At 44.8% G+C, this 22307-nt stretch overlaps 1 protein-coding gene across 1 annotated transcript in view; it reads left to right on the forward strand.

Moving 5' to 3' along the window:
* The first annotated feature begins 10186 nt into the window (after nucleotides 1-10186).
* The window catches only part of LOC133347243 (glycogen phosphorylase, muscle form-like), a 48419-nt gene continuing 36298 nt past the window's right edge, over nucleotides 10187-22307 (forward strand). The window contains exons 1-2 of the mRNA XM_061559351.1: nucleotides 10187-10323; nucleotides 10523-10815. Coding sequence (XP_061415335.1) covers nucleotides 10573-10815 — 243 coding nt within the window. The 5' untranslated portion in view covers nucleotides 10187-10323; nucleotides 10523-10572. The remainder of the gene's footprint in view (nucleotides 10324-10522; nucleotides 10816-22307) is intronic.

Here is a 22307-nt window from a genome sequence, read left to right on the forward strand (position 1 = left end):
GGTTGTGGGGCTTATTCGACCCCTTTCTCTCCCCTCTCATGCTCTTATCTCTTCTCCAGTGGGTTCCCATGGCTGTCAGCCCCTTTGGGGGAGACGACTATGTTTTCATGAGCCACAGAATTAGAGTAAGTACTCAAATTGCTTCTCCAACCCCGTATTTTCATATTTCAAGTTCACTAATTTCTCCAGGCCAATTTCGTTTCACAGAATGTCCCGAATTTCTGTCCTGAGCAGAAATGCATCACCAAATACGTTACAATCAGCAATGTTGTAGGCAGCAAGAACATTTAATGTTACATTTTATTTAAAATCCAGTGGTTACCTTTTTAAACTATTGTGGGAAAGTCTTACTCTGGAGTATTTTTTGGAAAACCCCGTCCAACTCGTGTCCCAGTTTAAGTAACTTTGAACATACGGAAACACCGCTTTTCACCAAATGATGTTGTGGTTTAATTAGAGTTCAAGTCAACGCAAGTACGTCAGCAGAGGAAAAACACCGGCGGTACCTTTGCCGATGTTTTTTTTTGCATAACGCACAAAGGCGGAGCGCGTTTTACACGTTTTTATGTGCCGCTTGAAACGTGTGCTTTATCCGGCCCGCACTATATGGACCTAATAGCGCTACCCCAGGGTTCCATAGTATCCCGGATCTCGCATAATGTCAGTTGATGGTCGACGATGCGGCAATCGATTCATCTCGACGAGCTGTACACGATGTACTATTCAAAGTAGAATTTTTCGATAACCGATTTTTTTTTATGCTAATGTTTGGCGTTTCGACATCGCGGAGTAGCACTGATTTCGGATTGATTGGTATCCCAGTCGCGGAGTTAAGTACACCCCTGGAAAAAAAATTGTGTCCCAGAAATAAAATATTTAATTGCCTCGGACAGTTTGTATTATTTGGAACCCCGGGGTACCGCCATAAAGATCACGTGTCTGTTAACGATTGTTTTTTTTCGCGTATTTTTGGGGGATCGTCGGCTTACTGTCGTGGGGTTCTTCTGCCACGTGGTGGCGCAGTGGACACGGTGTGTGAGCAAGTGTCCTTTCTCTGTTGCCAGGCCCATTCCTTCCTGCACGGCTGTTGGTGAGGCCAAGTCCCCTAAATGCGCTTTTAGCCCCACCCGCGCTGCTGTGCTGCTTGACGCGAGATCGGTAAAAGCCCTGCACTGGACCGTGAATTGCAAACGACGGGCGGTGGTGGCAATGCACTCTTCCAATCCAGCACTGTGGAGGTTAGGGTTGGTGGGTTACACAAATGCTGTGAAACTCTTCCCGTGGGCTTGCCAAAAGAATGCGGTGCAGCAAATGCGAACTTAAAAGTGGCCCGAGTTTCCCCCACCCCACCATCAACCGATACTGACTGATTCAACAAGAGAATATTGTAACAATTACAGTGCTAGTGCTCAACAGACAAATAATATCCCCCAATTTAATACCGATGCTGTCATCAGCATCATGTCGTGAGACAAAGTATTCATGCAGATCTCTCGAGCAGTGCAACCCTTCGTGGTAGAGAAAAAACCCACGGAAGTGTATATCAGAGAGCTACTGAATATGTCCCTTGATGTGATCTCAGAAGATCAGCACTTTCCCACCCACTGCTCGAAACCCTTCGGTGGCGCTCCAAGGTCACCTTGAATTTTTCCATGGTTTTCCCTCGACATTTAGAAACGTGCGTTTAGGTTGTTGTTTGGCTGCAACTATGAATTCTTACATGTGATGTGATAAATTCCATTCGTGAGTGGTTTTGCTTGTGGGAGAAAAAAACCTGGAGGACGCAGAGAAAACCCACCCATATGTGGGGTAACTCAAAGCACCGCACTTATTTATTCAACCAAAGGGCAGGACACAATACTTGAAGGGGTAACACACAGGGAGACACCACTAGCGCTAGTCTGCTCCCAGGTCCTCCACTAGAGAGCTAGGGGAGGCTAGCTGATCCAGCTCTGGCCAAGCTAGAATCTCGGCACCCTTAGCCTACCAGACCAGCTCTTACAAGAGCATCGGTTCTGAGCTGGTCGGCCCTTAGAAGGACAGCGAGCCAGTGGAGTCCCAGGGCTGGTCTTTACTCTTCACTGGTTTAAGCTGTAATACTGGACCCCGAGCCCACCGGCTCCCCGCCTTATATAGCAACTCCCCCCCGAGGGGTGGGGCCGTGGGGGATCACAGCGCCGTCACAGCCCCCCAGGGCTAACCGTTGCGGACGTGGATGTAGGCATCCTTACGCGTGCGGGCGCAAACACCCCTTGTGTGTTTGTTTGCCCTCCCGTAACACACGTACTGCTCGTATTGCAAGACCTCGCTCGTTTATCAAATTCATATTTATTTAAAATTTTAGCTCGTCCTGCAAAACATTCGCAGACCAAGTTACTCGCAATCCAAGGTTTTACTGTACTTGACTTGGACTGTTTAGAATCCTCCGTTGGTTAGACGCTCCGTTAGTTGAACACATGACGTCACTTCCGGTCTGGCAGTGTAAAAGGGAAGCCAGGAGAAGAACCAGATGGAACGAGTGGGACAGTCTTTGGTCGTGTGATAACGTGATAAAGTAAAAGGCGAAAATTCTAGATTCATACTCTTAGGTTTTTTCGGTAAAGTCACATAGGTAAAAAAATAGAAATAAAATAATAATATAATAAATTTCATATTACTATTTTATTTCTATTATTTCTATTAATTTATTACTACGTGACTTTAGCGAAAAAACCTAAGAGTATAAAAAGCGAAATATAACTTTGGAATTCGTTCGTTTTGTGCAACTATGAAATAAAGAAACAGTTTTTGATTTAAGACACGTCAAGACTTATTGCTCCACCGGGTTAAGGCGTAGCTTATTTTTTGGTACAAGAAAGCTGCGCCTACACTTATATTAATAAAAGTTTCCATCCTGACTCCCGCTATTATGCCATCGTAGATGCCTATCCGCTAGTGAAAGCTGTGGTAGCCTTTGTCATCGAAATTGTGTATTTTGCACGCTCACTAAAGCTGGGCCTACCCCAAGTCAGAGTAATATGCAAAGTGACTACATACACAATGCATCAGCAAGCTAGCTAACCCATGTATTTGGGAGATGGTGCCTTCTTCCTATACAGATCTCCATTGGCGGCTCAGAGAAAATGGTGGTAGAGACAGTCTCACAATAGGACAAAGGTCGCGGCTCACCAGCCACAAATTTGATTCACTCTCAAATGATGATCAGTTGATTCGATCCCTGACCAGAATGTGAACCTGTGACCTTCCCGGCTGCAAGTTGAGCACTCAAACCACTGCGCCACCCGATCGGTGTACGTGACTATGCATGACGCCACATGTGACCTTCAGGACCGTCCATGCACTGGCATGGTAGCTATTCTCCACAAATAGCTATGCCCCGTTTTGGTGTTCCGGACGCCTGGCATTTCATCTCAGAGACATCACACCATCTGGCCTAGCATGTGCAATGTCTGCAGTCTGGAGCAGAAGGAACGTTCAAACTATCTGGCTTTCACGCCCCCTGCTCCTTGACAAATATGGAACTGTATCAATAAGGTAGGTTGCATGACATGCATACTATAGGTTGCATGACATGCATTAAATATGTACAGGTATTCGCTTATACTTAGAAAAAAACAACTTACTCTGCAAACTACACTGGTTTTGTAAAATAAAGCAGTCACCTGACCTAAAGGTTTACTGACCAAGCTTCCATCTTGTCTATAGCCACTGAAAATCTCTGTAAACTTGATATCATCTGCAAGGACAGCATAATGTAATATATGACTGCCTTTTAAACACTGGCAAAGGTACTGCATATCAATCGCCTCTTGAGCCATCTGGCACTGCCGGTTATGCTGATGAGTGATGTGGCTCCTTTATAGATAGAACAACCTGCAATGGCTGCACGTTTTGCAGCACTTTTGCCTCACTGCTGCAGAGTAACATAATGAGATCCACAGTCAAACCCAGTTTGTCGAGAAATGCAAATGTGCTGCCACATTTGTCACTGGGGATACGAAGGTGGCTGGACATGGAACCGGTGCCTCAATAGCTGCTCGCAAATAGAACTGGCCCTAATAGGCTTTAAGAAAAACGTTGTTTTTGCTTTTGTCACTGCATGGTATGGTCTTTGTTTGGCTCGGAATCATCACTGGCTAGTTTTAGGATAGTTCAATGCGGTACATATTGCACAAAATAAAACATGAATTCGCTAAAAGTTCTCTTGCAAGGGGTGGAGAATCTTTGGCCTTGCAGGCCAGATGCGGCTCACAACTTAATTTCACATAACCCGTGGCTTATCACTACAAATCAGCCTGCAAATGACATTTATCCCTCACTTCAAGTATTTTAACCAGTTTCATTTGGCAATATTGCGTTTTCACTTTAAGCATGCTCAGTCAACCCTGTGACTGCAAATGCCTATTGCAGTAAGAGATGTGACCGACGTATGCGTTTAATATTCCCCAAGTCCGTTCTGCAGTGTGTCATCTTAACAATCGGCTGAAGTGTTCTTCTACATTGGTGGCCCTGTGCCAGTGATACAAATTCTACATTGCTCTCTGTAAGGTACCAATCAATCCCAGAGGGAATTAGGGCTCAGTCCAAATTTGTTTAGTCTCTGTTCGTAATGCTTTGCAGGTTTTATGGAATATCTCCAATCGTTACTTAGGATGATTCGAAATGCATTTCTTGGCAAGTGAAGCTAATTTTCTGCATTAGTTTGCTCTGTGCTAAAAGCTTTCCCAGCCTCCCAGCACTTTAAAGACGACCCACCTTCCGGAGCCATTACAAATTTATACACACTCAACAAAAGTCAAGACAAAGTGATTTCTTGCTCAAATGAGGATCGAGACAAATGTTCATCTCCAGTCTACAGTCCTGAACCAGTGGTAGAAATGCCCCATTCCTATAGCAGAAGTGAGTCCGTAGGTCAAGCATCGTTTACTTCCCCATAAAGTGGTACCATTTTACAGACCACAGAGGCATGATGGGATGAGTCAAACCCAACCAAGGATTTGAACTCGCAACCTTCCCAATTGCAAAACACTCTCCTGCTGAGCCACCTGGTTAGTTAGACTCACTTCCTAAAGTGATGATCGATATACAAGTTCATCGGGTAAGCATGCCACTACAGTAAAGTGTAATCAATTTCAAATTCGTGGACTCAACGTCAAATTAAGACATAATCGTGATACGATTAAAGTAATGCATTTGTGTAGCCAGACTACTACGAGTCAGGTCAGGATGGAGAAATACCTATGTCCACTACAGCCGTGCCCTATGGCTTCCGGAACGAGATGGATTGTCATATCGAAAGCCTTTTAATGAATCAATACATCATTGCATGTATTTTCACATGGCCCGCATTTCATCATAACAAACATATCTCTCACTATATGCAGTATTATTTTACTGTAATCCAACATGCCAGGACTTTTTCCTTGGGTCTATCAAGCTATATCTGGTGCGTTATCCACAAGGACATTAAGCCTAATCATAACAGTTCAAATTCTAGCCTCAATTTTGATATGTCTAAGCCTTTTCCCTGAATTCAATGCTTGTGAATGTACCCTTACTCGTGACAATCAGCCCATACTACAAGCTTCGGCCTTAACATGGCTTCTGTTTGGCCTTATTAAATCCTTGATATTAAGTTCGCGTGCTTGCTTGCTTGCTTGCGTGCTTGCTTACTTGCTTAGGACCGTGCAAATCTTTCGGTCGTTTTTTAACCCACTTCCCGTGATCCAATCGAGCTGACATTTTCCACACAGACTCGTTGTGCCAGACAATTATTGTTCGTGAAAAAAAATTCCCAAAATTTTACACTTTTTAGGCAACATTTTTTTTTTACATATATTCAAATAGAACGCATTCATGGCTTTGGCTGAACGTCAGAGTGTAAGAGCCCAGAGCGTAACCCCTCCACAGGCCGTGGCGGAGTAGCGCAGTTGGTAGCGCCCTCGCTTCCCATGCCAAAGGTCGCGGGATCGATCCCTGCGTCCTCCACAGGCGAATATATTTTTAAATCCTTTATATTAAGTTCGCTGCCACGCATATAAAGGATTTATAGTGAAAAACTTTGTTTTTACTGGTTATACTCATTTTGTCTTATTTTGCCTTTGACTTTCAACAGGCCTGACCTGAAACAGCATTAGCTGAAGTTAAAATTAGAATTTAAAGTGAAGTGGTGCTTTATATAATGCAGAGCGGTCGTACATTGGAACTTGGGGTTATATGCTGGCTGAAAGCGGCTTTTAATGAGATTTTAAATATTGGGACACAGACCTTGAAAGGAAGGAGCAGAGAATGTCCCTACAAGGCAAGAGTTATGGTAAATGCAAACACACGTGAATGCGAATGGAGGCTTTGGCAAAAAACGTTACACTGGTCGCTTAATGTGCTATCAAGAGCCATTGTCCCGAAACGTTGCCTAAAATATACAGTATATTGTTTTAGATAATGTATTTTCATTTTAAGACAGTGTTATTAACGAGTTGATTTGTTTTAGAATGTGCTTGGGCACAACTGCCAACGCAGTATTGTATCGTGAATTAACACATTACTTGGTGGTACCGTACCATTTTATGTGCTATGAAGATGGCCCATTGCCCCAAACGTTGACTATTACATGTTTGTTTGCTTTTAAGGCAAGAACAGAGGCATGATGGACAGGTCGCTTCTGAAAAATAAGTTAATACCTCAGTAGGCTTTGCCTGATAGTATGGGGGTGGTTTAGTTTTATTTGTGTGTTTTAGGTGATTAGTTTACCCTTCTTGTACTTTGCACTCCTATCCTGTTCTATTGTTGTTGTAACGTTCTTACCCGCCCCTACTGGAAATCTGTGAAAAGGAGCGTTTATAGCTCATCGCATTCCTCCAGTATAAAACACATTCCTGCGGAGGGAGCTAGTAGGAACGTTGGGTTGCTCGGTCAATGGTCAACGGCGGCGTGGTGTATTCCGCAAATATGCCCGACTGTGAGGGCGGGCACAAGCCGGCGTGAGTAGGTTAAACGTTGAGTTTTATAAGGGCACCACGGGGTGACCAGCCCCTCCCCACTCAGCCCCACCCCTCCCACCCTCCCCTCCCCTCCCCACCCAGCCCCTCCCTGCACGACGGACGGACGGACACAATAATCCCCTGGGGGCTGGTGTAACCAGGAGGTTCCTACCACATGGACGCCTCTACTTACGAACATTCGACTTACGAACATTCGACTTACGAACATTCGACTTACGAACATTCGACTTACGAACATTCGACTTACGAACATTCAGAGATACGAACAAACCTGCTCCGTATGTCGAGTTGCCTGTTCGGACCGAGAGTCATAAGTTCAACCGCCGCGCAATAGATGTCGGTGGTGGAATCTACATATTCAGAACGTGAAGAACCAGCGGCATCTACATCTACAGGAGATTATACAACTTATAAAGGCATTCGCCGTGTTTTGTGTACACGCCGGAACGTGTTTGGGAATCGACAGGAGTAAAGTTGGACTTACGGACTATATAAGGAACGAAACAGGCAGGACTTCTCCACAAATCTGGCTGTTGCCTGATGAAGCTAGTTGTAATTACTGGCTGAAAGGTCGTACTCAGATTGTAAATGTTGTGGCTCGGCTCTCCAACACACCGGTGTGCTGTACTAGTGACGAATTGGCACGTTCTGTTTACCTGACAACTTCAAGGACAGTGCACATTATCAGAGTTATGTTTTTTGTTTGCATTATGACTGCAGGTATTGTGGTCTATGTAAACATGACTCCTTGTAAAAAAGGTGTCAGTTTTGTTGCCAGATAGAAGGGTAAAAAAAACCAATTATCATATTTTTTACTGGCAAATGAGGTTCCAATGGTGTACCTGACAACCCTTACTAATTGGCTGTGTCGGGTGGTGGCGGGTTTTAACGACACATTCATATTTTTACGCGATCTAACTCAAGACCTCTGGAACCTAACTCGTTCGTAAGTAGAGGACTCCCCGTAGTCTGATTCTGAGTTGCGCGCTCAAGAGCCGGGCGAACATTCCCCCCCTAGATTTGAAGCTTTCGTGACTGCAAGGATTCATATTCTTAGGTTTTTTCGGTAAAGTCACGTAGGTAAAAATTTTAAATTAATAAAAGTAAAATAAAAATAAAAAAAAATCACGACGTTTCGGAGGCCTCCGAAACGTCGTGATTTTTATTTTATTTTTATTTTACTTTTATTAATTTAAAATTTTTACCTACGTGACTTTACCGAAAAAACATAAGAATAGAATAATTCCCCCCCCCCACCACCCTCCATGGGCACGCGAGGACACGAGCCGGTGGGGGCGGGGCCTTGGGCGGTATAGGCGTGGCCTGGGCGAGGGGCGTGGAGGGACCCCCCCCCACCACCCCCACCTCTCTGTAGTCGATAGGAGGCGGTGATGTCCAATGATGATGGGCAGTGGGGGGCTTTCAGGTTCTTGGCGTTGCATGGACACGGTGTGTTGATGGGGGGGGGGGGGCAGAGCAGCGGTTCTACAGGTGGGGGTGCACCGGACCCCACGGGGGGTGCGAGACGTGGGCAGATTTTTTTTTAGAAGGTAAATTATCAAAACGCAAATTAAGCACGGGCACGTAAGTACAACTACTTTGCCACATTTAACCCTATGGGTGTATTAACATGATAAGGGGCCGTCCATAAATTACGTCACGCACCTCGGGGGGGGGGGTCAGACATTTGTGACGAGGGGGGGGGGTGAGAATTGTGACGTCACATCAAAATGCGCAACTTTAAATAAATATAGACAACACGTTCTACTTAATTAAATATACTTTTTAATAAATGTTTTCTCTCACAACATCAGAGTGCAGCGCCACATTAATTGCGCACTACAATGACACTAGTTTAAAGCGATTTAAAGCATGTTTTATTTGGGGGGGGGGGCAGAGCTTTGTGACGTCATATTTGAAGGGGGGGGGGTCTGACTTTTTGTGACGCCGTGCAACGAGGGGGGGGGGGGTCAAAAATCGTCCAAAATCGCGTGACGTCATTTATGGACGGCCCCTAACATTTTTGTTCCGATTGAGAACCATCGGGGTGCAGTAAAGGTTAAGAACCGCTGAGGAGCGGTGGCGCAGTGGTTGGAGCTACGCCGCGCTACGATGCCCGGCAGAGACCCGAGTTCGATTCCCCCGCTCACGGCTCAACAACACCAGTGACGATTGTCTGAACGGGTCCTGGGTCCACCTCCTCCCCTAGGTCGACTCGGCCTCAAACGAGTACCTGGTGCGATGTGTAATACACATCGCCAATGGGGGGGAAAGACAAAGGCGGCCGGGCGTGGTGTTGGCCACCCACCCCCTCGTGTGCCGTGCCGGCCTTCACATGGAATGCTCGCTAACAGCACTTGCCCCAACAGGCTCCTAACCAGGGCTAGGGGAGGTGGTGGTTTGGTTGTGTCGCAGTAGGGGGGGGCACGGGTCGTGTGCATCATCTGCCTGTCATCTCAGCCAACCCATGGCACCTCCTTGCCAAGCGGGCGTTCGACACTTCACGTGGCCTTAACGTGCACGTAGCCTGGCACTGGCGCCGTGGTGACGGTTGTTGGTGGTGTGGGGAGCGGTGGTGCAGCGGTTAGCGCGCTGCGCTACGAACCTGGCGAACCGGGGTTCGATTCCCGATCACGGCCAACACCGGCGACGATATTTGAACCGGTCCTGGGCCTCCCCTAGGTCGACTCAGCCTCAAACAAGTACCCGGTGCACTGTGTTAAACATCGCCACCCGGGGAGACAAAGGCGGCCGGGCGTGGTGCCGGCCACCCACTCCCCTCGTTGCGCCGTGTCGGCCTTCGTCGCTAACAGCACTTGCCCCTACAGTCTGTCAAGGCTATACGGGGGACCTTTGTGGTGGAGGTGGGCGTGTCCTGGGTTCGGTGGGCGTGGTCTGCGTGCGGTGGGCGTGGTCTGGGTGCGGTGGGCGTGGTCTGGGTGCGGTGGGCGTGGTCTGTCTTCGGTGGGCGTGGTCTGTGTGCGGTGGTATTGGTGCGGTGGGCGTGGTCTGGGTGCGGTGGGGCGTGGCCTGGGTGCGGTGGGCGTGGCCTGGGTGCGGTGGGCGTGGCCTGGGTGCGGTGGGCGTGGCCTGGGTGCGGTGGGCGTGGCCTGGGTGCGGTGGGCGTGGTCTGGGTGCGGTGGAGGCGTGGCCTGGGTGCGGTGGAGGCGTGGCCTGGGTGCGGTGGGGGCGTGGTCTGGGTGCGGTGGGGGGCGTGGTCACTAGGCGAGGGTTGATGTCTGGCGCGCCGCCTCTCGATCCGCGTCTGCAACGCTTCCTCGGGCAGCAGGCGGCAGCTCAAGAACCGCTCCTCTCTTCCACCGTCAGTCACTGCCATCCTCAAGCCACCACACCACGGCAACATTAAAAATCCTTGCCCCCCCCCCCCCCCCCGCAGGCGATCATCGCAAACACTCGCCACAATCCAACCTTACCCTCCGTTCCAACAACAACATAATTTGCAGAAACCGCTCAATTAAACCCACCCCTCATCGAGTGTGTTTTTGCTTCTCGGTTCACAGGTAAGAGAGTTATCGTATCAGCATCAGCAGCAGCATCATCAGCAGCGACCATGTCTAAGCCACTGACCGACCAGGAGAAGCGCAAGCAGATCAGCGTGCGGGGCATCGTGGGCGTGGAGAGCGTCGGCGAGCTGAAGAAGAGCTTCAACCGGCACCTGCACTTCACCCTCGTCAAGGACCGCAATGTGTCGACCACCAGAGACTACTACTTCGCGCTGGCGCACGCCGTGCGCGATCACCTGGTGGGCAGATGGATCCGCACGCAGCAGTACTACTACGAGAAGGACCCCAAGGTGAGGAGGGGGATGATGTGGGGGGCTCTACGGGGTTGTGCTGGGCAGGGTTCGGATGAGGTGGGAAGGGTTTTTCGTGGAGGCTTCCTCCTCCTCTCTCTGCCTGTTGCCCCCGGCGGTGTGGAATTCCCTTCCTGCGCCGTGCTGTCAACTTCCCCATTGCTCCACGTTCAAGTCCCGGCTCGTGACCTTCGTTTGTTTCCTCCCCCCCCGCCTCTGCCTATAACTCTACGCAGTAAAATATATTGCCGTCGTTTCTGCGCCGTCTCCAACATCACGACTGTGCCCACGACTTCTGAATAGCGTCTCGAGAATGCGGTCCCAATTATACCCTGTATAGTGCACGGAAGCGTTATGGGATTCCACACAATTTGGATGGGATTCCACACAATTTGGATGGGATTCCACACAGTTTGGATGGGATTTGAATTGTGGATTAGGATTGGGGTAGAATTGATTTGAGGATGAGAGGGCCAGGGGTGAGATGCGCTGAGAGAACGAAATAATTTGTCTCCAGATGATAATCCGTTTGTACGACGACATTTATTTATCTCTAAGCGAGATTCGTGTGCATAGATGGCTGTCAAAATTGGTAAGAAATGCAGGGTGATCCCCACAGATACTGCACGCATTGCAATAGGTTACATATATCAAATCAGAAGTTGCACGTACAAGCTCCGAAACTGTATCGGGAGGAGTAAATGGGTCAGTCAAAGGAACGCCACTGATGACCCCAAAGATTTCAGATGCGCATACAAGTACTGTACTTATATGGGCAACACGTGAAACCCTGTCACGCCAGAGTGATTGTACGGTACAGCACATTGTTAAAGGGCTTCTAAAGAGAGCCACTGATTTGGTGTTCATATTTCACGTGCGTTTGTGGGATTGCACATAAACAAAGCACACGGTAAATTGAAGGCTTTCAGATAACGCATGCATTGTAATGGGGTATGGATTGGACCGCCACGTATGCATGCAATGTACAGTAGTATTCGGGAGTATGAATGGGTCCAGTCTGCATTCACCACATAGTGACCAATGATACGATGCACCATGCTGCCACACAACATGCAGTAACAATGATCAGAGGCCCACAGGCGATACAAATCTATGCTGTTAGTGGGTAGGTAGGATGAGGGCTCGCCTCAGTCTCTCGATAACCATCAGCAGTGTTTGCCGTCCTGGGTGTGACGTAAGTTATGTTACTCGCACGGTGCCAATTCCGTTTCTCGAGGTCAGTACTGTATTGTGCGTTAACGTAATCTACTGCTGGATGAGGGCTTCCTCCCCACGCAGCAGTCTGTGCGGGTTGGTCTCATCCTTATGTCTCGTACGGCTGATGTGGATGCGGAGAAACAACTCCAATTTCACATTAGGTGGTCCAGTCAGATTAAGTGCGTCAGGAGCAGCGGAGCGTATCATCGCCGTGATGTCTCCTTCGTATTTGTGGATCGGGCATTGCATCGCTATACGTTGTTATGGTCTGTTCTGGATGACCACATTCGCACTGACACTGGAGAATGTTTAATTGTCCATGTGTGGGTATCCGCATCTGCCACGGTTTGTGCAGGACGCGGTTGAGGGTGGACAATGAGCTTGGTGCAAGATCAAAACCAAGGGAGTTGCGTTGGGTTGCAAGGAGCAGAGATGTTGAGGAATTTTTCGTCACTGCCGTTTACTGACAACGTAGCATGCAACGGTCTACAACTCCTTTTTTCACCTGCGTTTTCGCAAATGCAAGCACAATCTTGGCCAAAACCTGTTTAGCTTCTGACGTCATAAGATCAGGCACATTCTGTGTGATTTGATCATAACCGAATACACTAGGTGGTGTATATATATAGCATACAATGCATAATCTATACACTATATATTGTGTAGTGTATGCTGTAGAAAAACCTATATTATTTTCTATTGCATTTTTCCAGCTTCTAACCTTCCTTGATATATTGATTCTATGAATTCAAGCAGTTTTTGTACTAATGGTCACCAAAGTCATACGCAAATTAACCTACCATTTAATGGATACTCATAAAGTTTTACTGCACCTAGTATATTAATGACATTGTCATTCTATCTAGGTGAATACCTTTTGAGTCACTTGCTTTTGCAAGCATGTTTGGGATTGGCACAATTACTTTGGAGACTGCTATTTTACATTTAATTTGCAATTTATGTAAAAATTTGGGATGTCACCTGCACATATGGGCCAATGTTTTCATTGATGCCAAGGTGGTTTTTACGTCCACATTACAGTTTCCCCCCCTAGCATTTTTTGAGTCTGGAGATGCAGCAAATATTGGTTTGACTTTTAAGACTCATTCACGAGAAAGCACACTGAGCACCAAGCTACTCAGCCACATCATTATCGAAAGGCATGATCTATCCACTGCTAGATAAAGGTCTAGTTGTCACTATCCTTCATGGTCTTGTGATGCCATAAAACCTCTTGCTTCTGCACATGCACTGATGTCATTTCGCCATCCCCTTGGGTGTGTTTATTTTGGCTGCCAATGTTAACCATCGGGCATAATCCCTTCTAGAGATGTGTCCTGCACAAGCCAATTTACTTTTCCTAATATTCAATATCGTGTCCCCTATTTATATTTGTTCTCTGATTCGTGTTTTCCTTGTTATGTCTCTCAGTGTAATTCTCTACATGTGTATTTCAATACATATTTCACAGCAGGTGGACTGGGATGAAAATTATGGCATGTAGGCACAAGCGAGAGCAGGTTGGAATGCTATTGCAAAATTTATTTTGAAAATGATGAGTGCATCATCTGGTTCTCAAAATGGCAAATAATCCTAATTTAAATTGTCTATAACCATGCCATATACATTAATGTGCAATTGTATATGTACATGTCATATTCCATATCAGCAAGTTTATGCAGGCCTCATTAGCCACCAGATAAACGTACATGAATGTTTTCTCAGGAGGGTAATGGACTTATAAAATAGAGATTTCACTATCCTTAAGCGTTTACATTGAAAGGGAAAGGGAATATTGTGTATGTTGTGTGCAGCTCGGATGACTACGTCTTTTGCTGGGGCTTAATGAAAATTTGGGCAAACAGCCCTGTCATTTGATTGGTGTATTTCCCGTAAAATGTTATTAACATTAATTCAGACCGTTCATAGTTTTAGTCTATAGGTGTATGTGTGCCAGTGGTGGCAAAGTGGCCACTACATTTTGTTATGGTCCTGGCAACCCGAGTTTTATTTTTTATACCACGTAGGCCAATGGCCATTTGTATTTATACCGGGTTTTGGCTTTCTATAGGTTTACTCAGCCAAAAATGAGTACAGTAGCTGGTTCAGTGTGGTAAACATCAGCACTGAGGGCTTAATGTGCTGGATGTAGAGAGCAATGAGACATGGAGCGAGGTGATGTATGTGGGGAGAGGCAGAATTTCATGAGCGAGTGGCACAGAAAATTTGCAGTGAAACAATATTCTGAAAGAGATGTATGCACAGGGAAGAAAGTGGAGAGTTTATTGATGGCTGAGAAGCAAGAGAACGTGTGATGGAAAACATGAATAGATATGCCAAGGGAAGTATGGATGGATATATAAATTAGATCAGGCCTGAAAGAGGAGTTAAAGGAGAAAGTGTATCATCGTTTTTTGTTAGTTATTCGGAGGTGGCATCATACGGTGGGGAAATAAATGTCCGCATGTCATATTTCTAATTAGAATTTTGGTGAAATAGCTTTCTTTACTCCACTGTTGGTAGAAGGCATGCATCACAATTTTGTCAATCCCGTCACCACACGAGTCAGTGTCTGTGTTGCACGTACCACGGATTTTACAGCACTACCCACGACTTCGTTCCACAGTAACAACACCTGTTTTATGAATGATGGTTGCCCATCCCAGTACTATCCGTACTCAACAGTGCTCATTGTCACAACGGTTACATCAAACTTATAGATTTAATTAGAATAAAGTAATGACATCAATCAAGTAATCCGATTGCATTACCTTGAACATACTAAATTCGTGATTACAGTATGTCACGTTACTTCTGAAGCTGCCAGTAATCAGTACTGTAATCAGAAGTGAATCAAGAGATTGACTACTTCGCTCAAGTAACCCAACACTATGCGCTACATGTAACTATACACCCATGTAACTACTTAGCCACGTATACAGGAGGTCGTGGGTTCGATGCCTCTACATTTGAAGTTTGCATGTTCTCCCCGTGGTCGTGTGGATCTTTCCTCCGAGTTCTCCGGTTTTTCCCCTCCACATTTAGAAACACGCGTTTAGACTTTGAGTATTTGGCTGCTATAAATGTCCACATGATAAACCACTTCGTTGAGCTTTCATTTGTGCCAAGGTCGCTTCTGCAAAAGAGCTATATAGCTCAGTGGGTGCTTGTCAGGTTAAATATAGCACTTTGACATAAAGTGTCTGGATGCATGCCCTTCACTGCAGCTCTCGATTTTTTTTTTACAAATGAGAACCCTCTTGTGCTGCAGGACTTGTTTCCGTAGCTGTTCTGCAGTCGACGACAGAATTGTAAATCTCGCCATTACAGCTCTGCAGCAACTGCGAATTGCATACCAAGTACTTTGAGCAGTGCGCATAGAAACCTATATATTTGTGCGTATGCGTCATGTGTACTGTACATGTACAAAAACATGTATTGGTCATATACTGCGTTATAGCCACTGCTCCCACCTTATAATGGGTTTGCAGACTTGCTGGTAACATGAGTTTAATTCCCAGCCATGGCTAACATCAATGGTGAGTGATATCTGAACTGGTCCTGGGCCCACCCTCTTCACTAACCTGCACTACCCAGCGTGGTGAAGTATGATTGACAACCCCCCCCGTCACTGACACAACTTGGGAGGGAGGCCTACATCCAGCAGTGGATTGACATAGTGCTGTAAATGGGTAAATCGTATTACAATGTATACTTTCATTACAGCATCGTCTTATTCGTACACGTTAATGCGTGCCGGGGTTGACTTTTGCAAATAGCAATGTGACCCTTTGTGAACAGTTAATGGTGTTTTGGTTAACAATGCAAAAACAATGACATACTATGCATTCAGATATGCTTCATGCAACACTAAACATATTTTGTTAACCAACAGGAGCATGTTATTTGCAAATACAAGGGGACACAGGATGGCTATTAATGTTTTAATGTTTTGAGATAGTTATATTTCTAAACCAATAACATACTGCTTTCCATCAGAAAAATACCTCGGTCAAAATTGTAAATGCACTGATTTATTTGTGAATCGGTGAATTCCTATATATTATGTGTCTTATTCACACAGCATTTTAAAGGGAATGACATGTTGACATTAAAGTCACTTACCTGCAGCCATTGCACCCAATGCACCACTTTGTACAATAATACAGTAAAGCTACCTTGTTTTGGGAATACTGCACACTCTTATTTGCCTCCCACTGCTAAGTGTGATGTCGCCACACAAATATGGTGGTGCGCACTGTCGTGCCGTTGTAGGTGAAATGAAGGGCAACCGCTCTAACCCTAAAGCCGGGAGCGTAGGTCGTCAGCATCTACCGTATCCACAATGTGCAGCCGTTTAATAATTAGCATATGCTTACGAAATATTTAAAGGTGTACATACTGTAGACTTTTAAGAGCTGGTGAATTAGCACGTGCACTCTTGCATTCACCGCCATGTACTTCAGTCGGGATTGTATCTTATATATCTCTCGACAATTAGTAGGTTTGTTTTTAAAATACTAAATACGATCTTACAAATAGAGTGCCCTATAACGTAGCCGTCGGAGGTGTATAGGTGTGGTGACATTGGCTGTTTAGTCCTGCTGCCACGTGTGTTTATGCACCATCCATGACTGGAATAATCAATTTACATATTCGGTTGAATGGCCATCGTTTTATCCTTAGTTGTCAGCCTCAAGTGCGTGTTGCATATAGTGCAGCTGTAAATATATTTGGTGAACACTTGTAGTGCTGCTGCGCATGCACAATAAATGCTGTGCGAATAGCCTGCGTGATTGTGCAATGTTTGTCTAAAGTCTCCGCTGTCGCTTTTCTTAACAGGATCTGAAACGTGAGGCACACTGTGACCGCATATAGGTACACTGTACTGGACGTGTGTACTGTAGGCGTCCTCTGCTCACACTGGCAATTCTTACTAGAAACACATCAGGGTGTGCTGTGTTGGCAAACAACGCCTTTTAATTGATACAAGGTGGTAGTAAGTCACATTTCCTCCTGATCAAACAAGCACCTTTAAATGCTCCGTTGCTCAACTCATTTGCTGGCCCGAAAGGCAGTGATTGAAATTCCACATTTCTGCGTGACAAGACAGCCACTATTGATTTACACAAAAGGAACCGGTTTTTATCGACCAAAGAGAGATCATTCTTGACTGGTATTTGATCGTGAAAGCGCTTTATCCATAGCGGCCTAACCTCTTGTTATGAGTTGCCAAACATGTCACCAGAATTATTCCTTGAATGCAATTTACTTAATTTAAATGTACAGAATTGTAATCATCCATAAGTTGACATAATTTTGGCTGGGAGGCGATGTTGTTAGAGGGTCGATCTCATAGATTGTTTGGTTACCTACATTACCCTTTATTTATACAGTACTAGGTGAGTGCCCATTGAAACCAAAAAGTATTTATTTCAGGGGAGAACCCTGTGAGGACAAATTCCAGTTGGGTGTCAACTCGGCCTTTCTTCCCTCCACTTCCAATGCGTGTTTTATCTCAGATACTTTTTTTTCCACGTTGCCATGAACTGGCCTTGCACGTTTGGCTCGGATTTCCAAGGCAGCCCTCCTTACCGGGGCTATTTGACACCAAGTTGGCTCTGTAAGGGGGGAGGGGGGGCTCACGAGATCACTTTCATAAGGGAGTTAGCCGTGTGCCCCTTTCCCTTAGCCGACCCCGGAATTAGTTTAGACGTTGGTGTCGTTTGCTTAGTACGGCTTCATAGCTGTTTTTTTTTGTAAAAATAATAATGTAGAAAATGACAAGTCAAGGATGATGGCTTGGGTAGCCTTACCTAACCCAACCCTGTGTTAAAGTTGTTTAAAATAATTGTAACAATGGCTGTGGAGGGTAGGGATGGGGGTAGGGGTGATGGAGTTTTTTGAGTGCCCATTACAGATCTGTTCGTATGATTTGCAAGAGCAGCTCAAGTGTAAAATATACCTGCAGCCACAGTATGTTGCAAATACTATGTTTTGTATAATAACTAGTTGAACAGATCTCCCTTTAAAAACAAAGTACATCTCAGCAACATCTTTCATTTGGTTAGAGATTGTGGAGTTAAACGACATGGGTGGCAGAAGTGCACCGTTTGCAATCGATGTGTACAGTGGCTGATCTTGAATAACTGGTCTGTAATGTCAGGCAGGGGCTTCATGTGCGTTGAACAGATGTGTCAGGCGACCTTTACAGGCGAGTTTTACAGGGACATCTAAGGAAGCGTGGCAACAGGCGTCTCCCATAAATAGCTGCTCGGTCGCTGGAGGTCGAAACCTCCAGATTGAGTTTTGGAAGCGAGGCAGGAAAAGCAGATTCTCCATTACACAGCTCCGAGCACATCGCACCACCTACTGTGTTTACGATGAGACACATTGCCAAAGTAGATTTTATATGGAGGTTAATATATGGAAGCAACACTGCTGAGAATAAGATGCTGGGTTTAAATATGGGTGTCAGTCAGAACTTGATCAAATCATGTTCTTGTGGTGAATTTATCGTTTCGCACTCATTCACCAACGACTGCACAAACAGGACAATTATTTCGTTTAGTTTTCCTATAGTACATTATAATTCAGCTCTGGGAAGTAAAAATTGCAGTTCTATAGTCATGCGACAAAAAAATGTCCACGGCATGTGAAGAAAAAGTCACCAATGGCTGCACAGAATTCGAATACATTAAATTAGGTTTTCCTAAGAGAAGTCTCTAGCCCTAAATATACAAAGCATTCAGCAGTAAAGGTAACTAGTGTAAGGCTCGTAGGTGAGAAATTACCATCTTGTGTTAAACCAGATGCACGCAGTACGTATCGCGGTGTTAGATGCACCACCCTTTCATATGCAATGCTGACTTTAATAGGTGCTCGTTAACACAACTTGCCCTGTTACCCTGGCAAAGTCTTGTCTGTATTAATTTTCATGTGCATTTCAATATACATTAGCGCTTATTCATATATTATGAATGACAGACGCTTAGTGCTCACATCCAAGTTTAGGTATAAAGTGAAATTATAACTTGCAACAGTACACCAACCATCATGCTCTGTATAAGCAATACAAGCAACCCAGTGATCAATTCAAATGCAGATAAAATACTGGAATGGTAACCTCAAGTGGATGTTTATACTCATTATCTGTAATTTGTGTACGGTGGAACCATTCCATATAGCCCGGTGATTTTGTGAGAGGGCATTAAATACTTCCTAAAGGGTCTATGAAATGAGTTCCATGGTGTTGGCATCAACAGTATTCATCCAGGAGAGAGACTGGAATGGAACCTGTCATAGTACTGTGGAACAACCACCACTGCTCTCAGGGGCTGCCAACTGATGAGCATTACCCAACACTCCATTAACACGCGGTGACACTTGGACATTTTGACTTCACCGAACAACAAGATTTGTTCGCAGGCTTTGGTATTTTTTTAATGTGTATTTATAAAAAAAACTTTACATGCAGTACTTTTAAAGAAAATAACATTTCTCAGCAACTGCTACTGCGGAAAGCCTTTCAGAAGATGATCTGATTGGACTTACAGCCATTTTGGCATCTGAAAGGGTGAAATTTGACACTGCTGCAGGTGTTTTGCATGCGTGTGTTCACAATGAGTTGTGTGCTGTAATGTATGGAGATCCTTTGTGTGCACTGCTTTACACTGAAGACGGCCATCTAAACATGCGACATTAGCTTTGGAAATGTCACGAACGGGATTGATTACACGAATTACACTGCGGGTTGAAGTTCATTTGGCATAATTATGAATGAATAATTACCTGCTTAATCACAGCATTCAGAACTCAAAATAGGCATCCTTATACCATACTTAAATCTTCATTGGAGACAAAAACACACCCACAGAAACAAGAGGATACACCATTGCAATTGGAAAATCATTTGTAGCCTTTGTAGATGCCTGTGGTGGTTTTTTTTTTAAGAATCAAGGCGAAGTCGTTGATGTGTAGATGCTGTTGTGCTCAAGAGAAGGCAGTGCCTCCATGCTTCACATCGCGCTCACCTCCATTAGAAATTCAGCATTCCTATGGTGGCTGTCAATCTTCATGGATCAACCACTTAAATTTTGATTTAAAGCTTTCGTGACTGCATGGATTCATATTCTTGGTTCTTTCGGTAAAGTCACGTAGAAGGGAAATAATAAATAATACAAATATAAAACAATGCAATTCTCACGACGTTTCGACTGCAACACAAGCAGTCATCATCAGGTGTGAAATTGCTTGTGTTGCAGTCGAAAGGTCGTGAGAATTTTATTGTTTTATATTTTTTTAATTTTATTATTTGCCTTCTACGTGACTTTACCGAAAGAACCAAGAATATACATCAACCACTGTTCATTTACCAGAAATTAATACGCGTTTTTCTGACCTATGCAAGATGATGGGCCGAGCCAAACCCCCAACTGTAATTTGAACCGTCAACCATCCCATTCGGAGTTGAATGCTCAGTACCACCTACGGTTAGAGACATCGTCATTATTATTAACCTTCAGTACATTTTTTTCCGACAGTGTGGTTGATATTTGCGATGGAAAAATGTTTTTCCGTGTGTGTGTGTCATACGGGGGGAGGGCATTCCTCGTCTTTGAGAGCCATTGCGGCGTTTTCCCGCACTAGGGCAGTAGTAGCAGAGGGCTGTTGCGTTTCCTCGGCGTCAAACCATAGGAAAAATCCACCCGTAGTATGATGTCATCACACTCCGTGTGCTGCATTGCAGGTTTCTGAGAGAGGGAGGAGGGGGGCAATGTGTGCGGGCTTGGTTCCAGAGGCTGCATTGGGGGAAGCCCATTCTGCCCGCTCGCATTACGGCATCTTTCTGCGAATTATCCATCATGTGTTGATTCAGTTACTCATTCATCGTTTTGTCTGCTTGTTGCATAAATATTGATTTAAATTACTCATGTGCGTGCTATTGGTGTATATTCATGTTGCCAAACTTACCATTTCAATATCGTAAATCGGTTATTTTGTTTATGAATAGTAACAATAACACAAATGTTAAATTGCATAACAAATGCAAAATGCGGCCACCTTATTTGTAATATTAAGGTCCATGCACCACACTGCACTGGAAATCTATAGCAGCCATGTTGCCATGACAATAATGGTGCACTTGAATTAGTTAGCTTCCTCATGGTTTTGTGCATAAATCTTAGGCTTGCAGTGTGAAACCGATAAACCATAATACCTTACTGATCCTGAAACAGCAAGCACTTGTAATAATAGGACGTGGCGATATTATGTCCAGATATAATTCCAACGATTTGATGCATATGTTGGGAGCGTAAGAACTGATTTTGGTTGATTATGCTTACCGAAATGATTGCAATTCATTTACCGAGGAAAGCCTTCACTGAGCCTCAAGATCTTTTCAAGAGGGTCCTATGTGGTATTTTTGTGTATGAACGGAAACCAGAGGACCTGGAGAAAATGCCCATATATACACGAGAGGATAACACTGAAAATGACCCCATTTGCTGCTGTACTGCAATCTCCGTGTAACCGTGCAGTCGAATGTATTTGGGAGTATAGCAAACATTTTCCTCTCAAACGCTGGGACACAAGTGTGCGCCACCAGGCCTGCATGATCAGATTAGGATTGGCTTGTTCTGGTACATTAAAATTAACGATTACTTTAGTATATATTTTAATGGAAAGTTCTTCCAAAAACGAATCCTGTGACGAAATGTTCAAGTCATCATTGGCATGTGTTAATGTGAATACAGCATCAGCCCATTGCATGCACAGTGTAGTGTTGTTAATGTCCAGGTTTACTAGACTTAAACGTATTTTTGAACAAAACATTCTGAAATGTAATCAAATAATCACATTACAGATGGAATATGTCAAATATGGGTTTGTGCCGTAATTGGAAACCGGTCAATTTTCTAAGATTACCCTCCAAACAATGGGCATGGCACAGCATTACATAATTGCCTTCATATTAAGTCGAGGCTAAATGGCACATTTAGTAGTTGTTGGAGCCATTTACGACCGAATAGTTGGTAGTTGACACTGCACCTCACCCAGAACACAATGTGGTAACTTCATGGGCCCTCCTTTGCCAGTACCAAATTATGAGAATAGGGTTTCCCCTTTTTTCTGGCAACAAAACAGGTGTTAAGATGTTAAAACACCAAACTGAAACCTTTTTACAAGGAATCATGTCTGCATTAACCACGATACTTGTGGTCAGAATGCGAACAAAAAACGTACTCTGATAATATATGCATTGTCTTTGC

This window comes from Lethenteron reissneri, chromosome 25, assembly GCF_015708825.2.
Source record: "Lethenteron reissneri isolate LAM-NWPU_2019-01 chromosome 25, ASM1570882v1, whole genome shotgun sequence".
Classification (NCBI taxonomy): Eukaryota; Metazoa; Chordata; class Hyperoartia; order Petromyzontiformes; family Petromyzontidae; genus Lethenteron; species Lethenteron reissneri.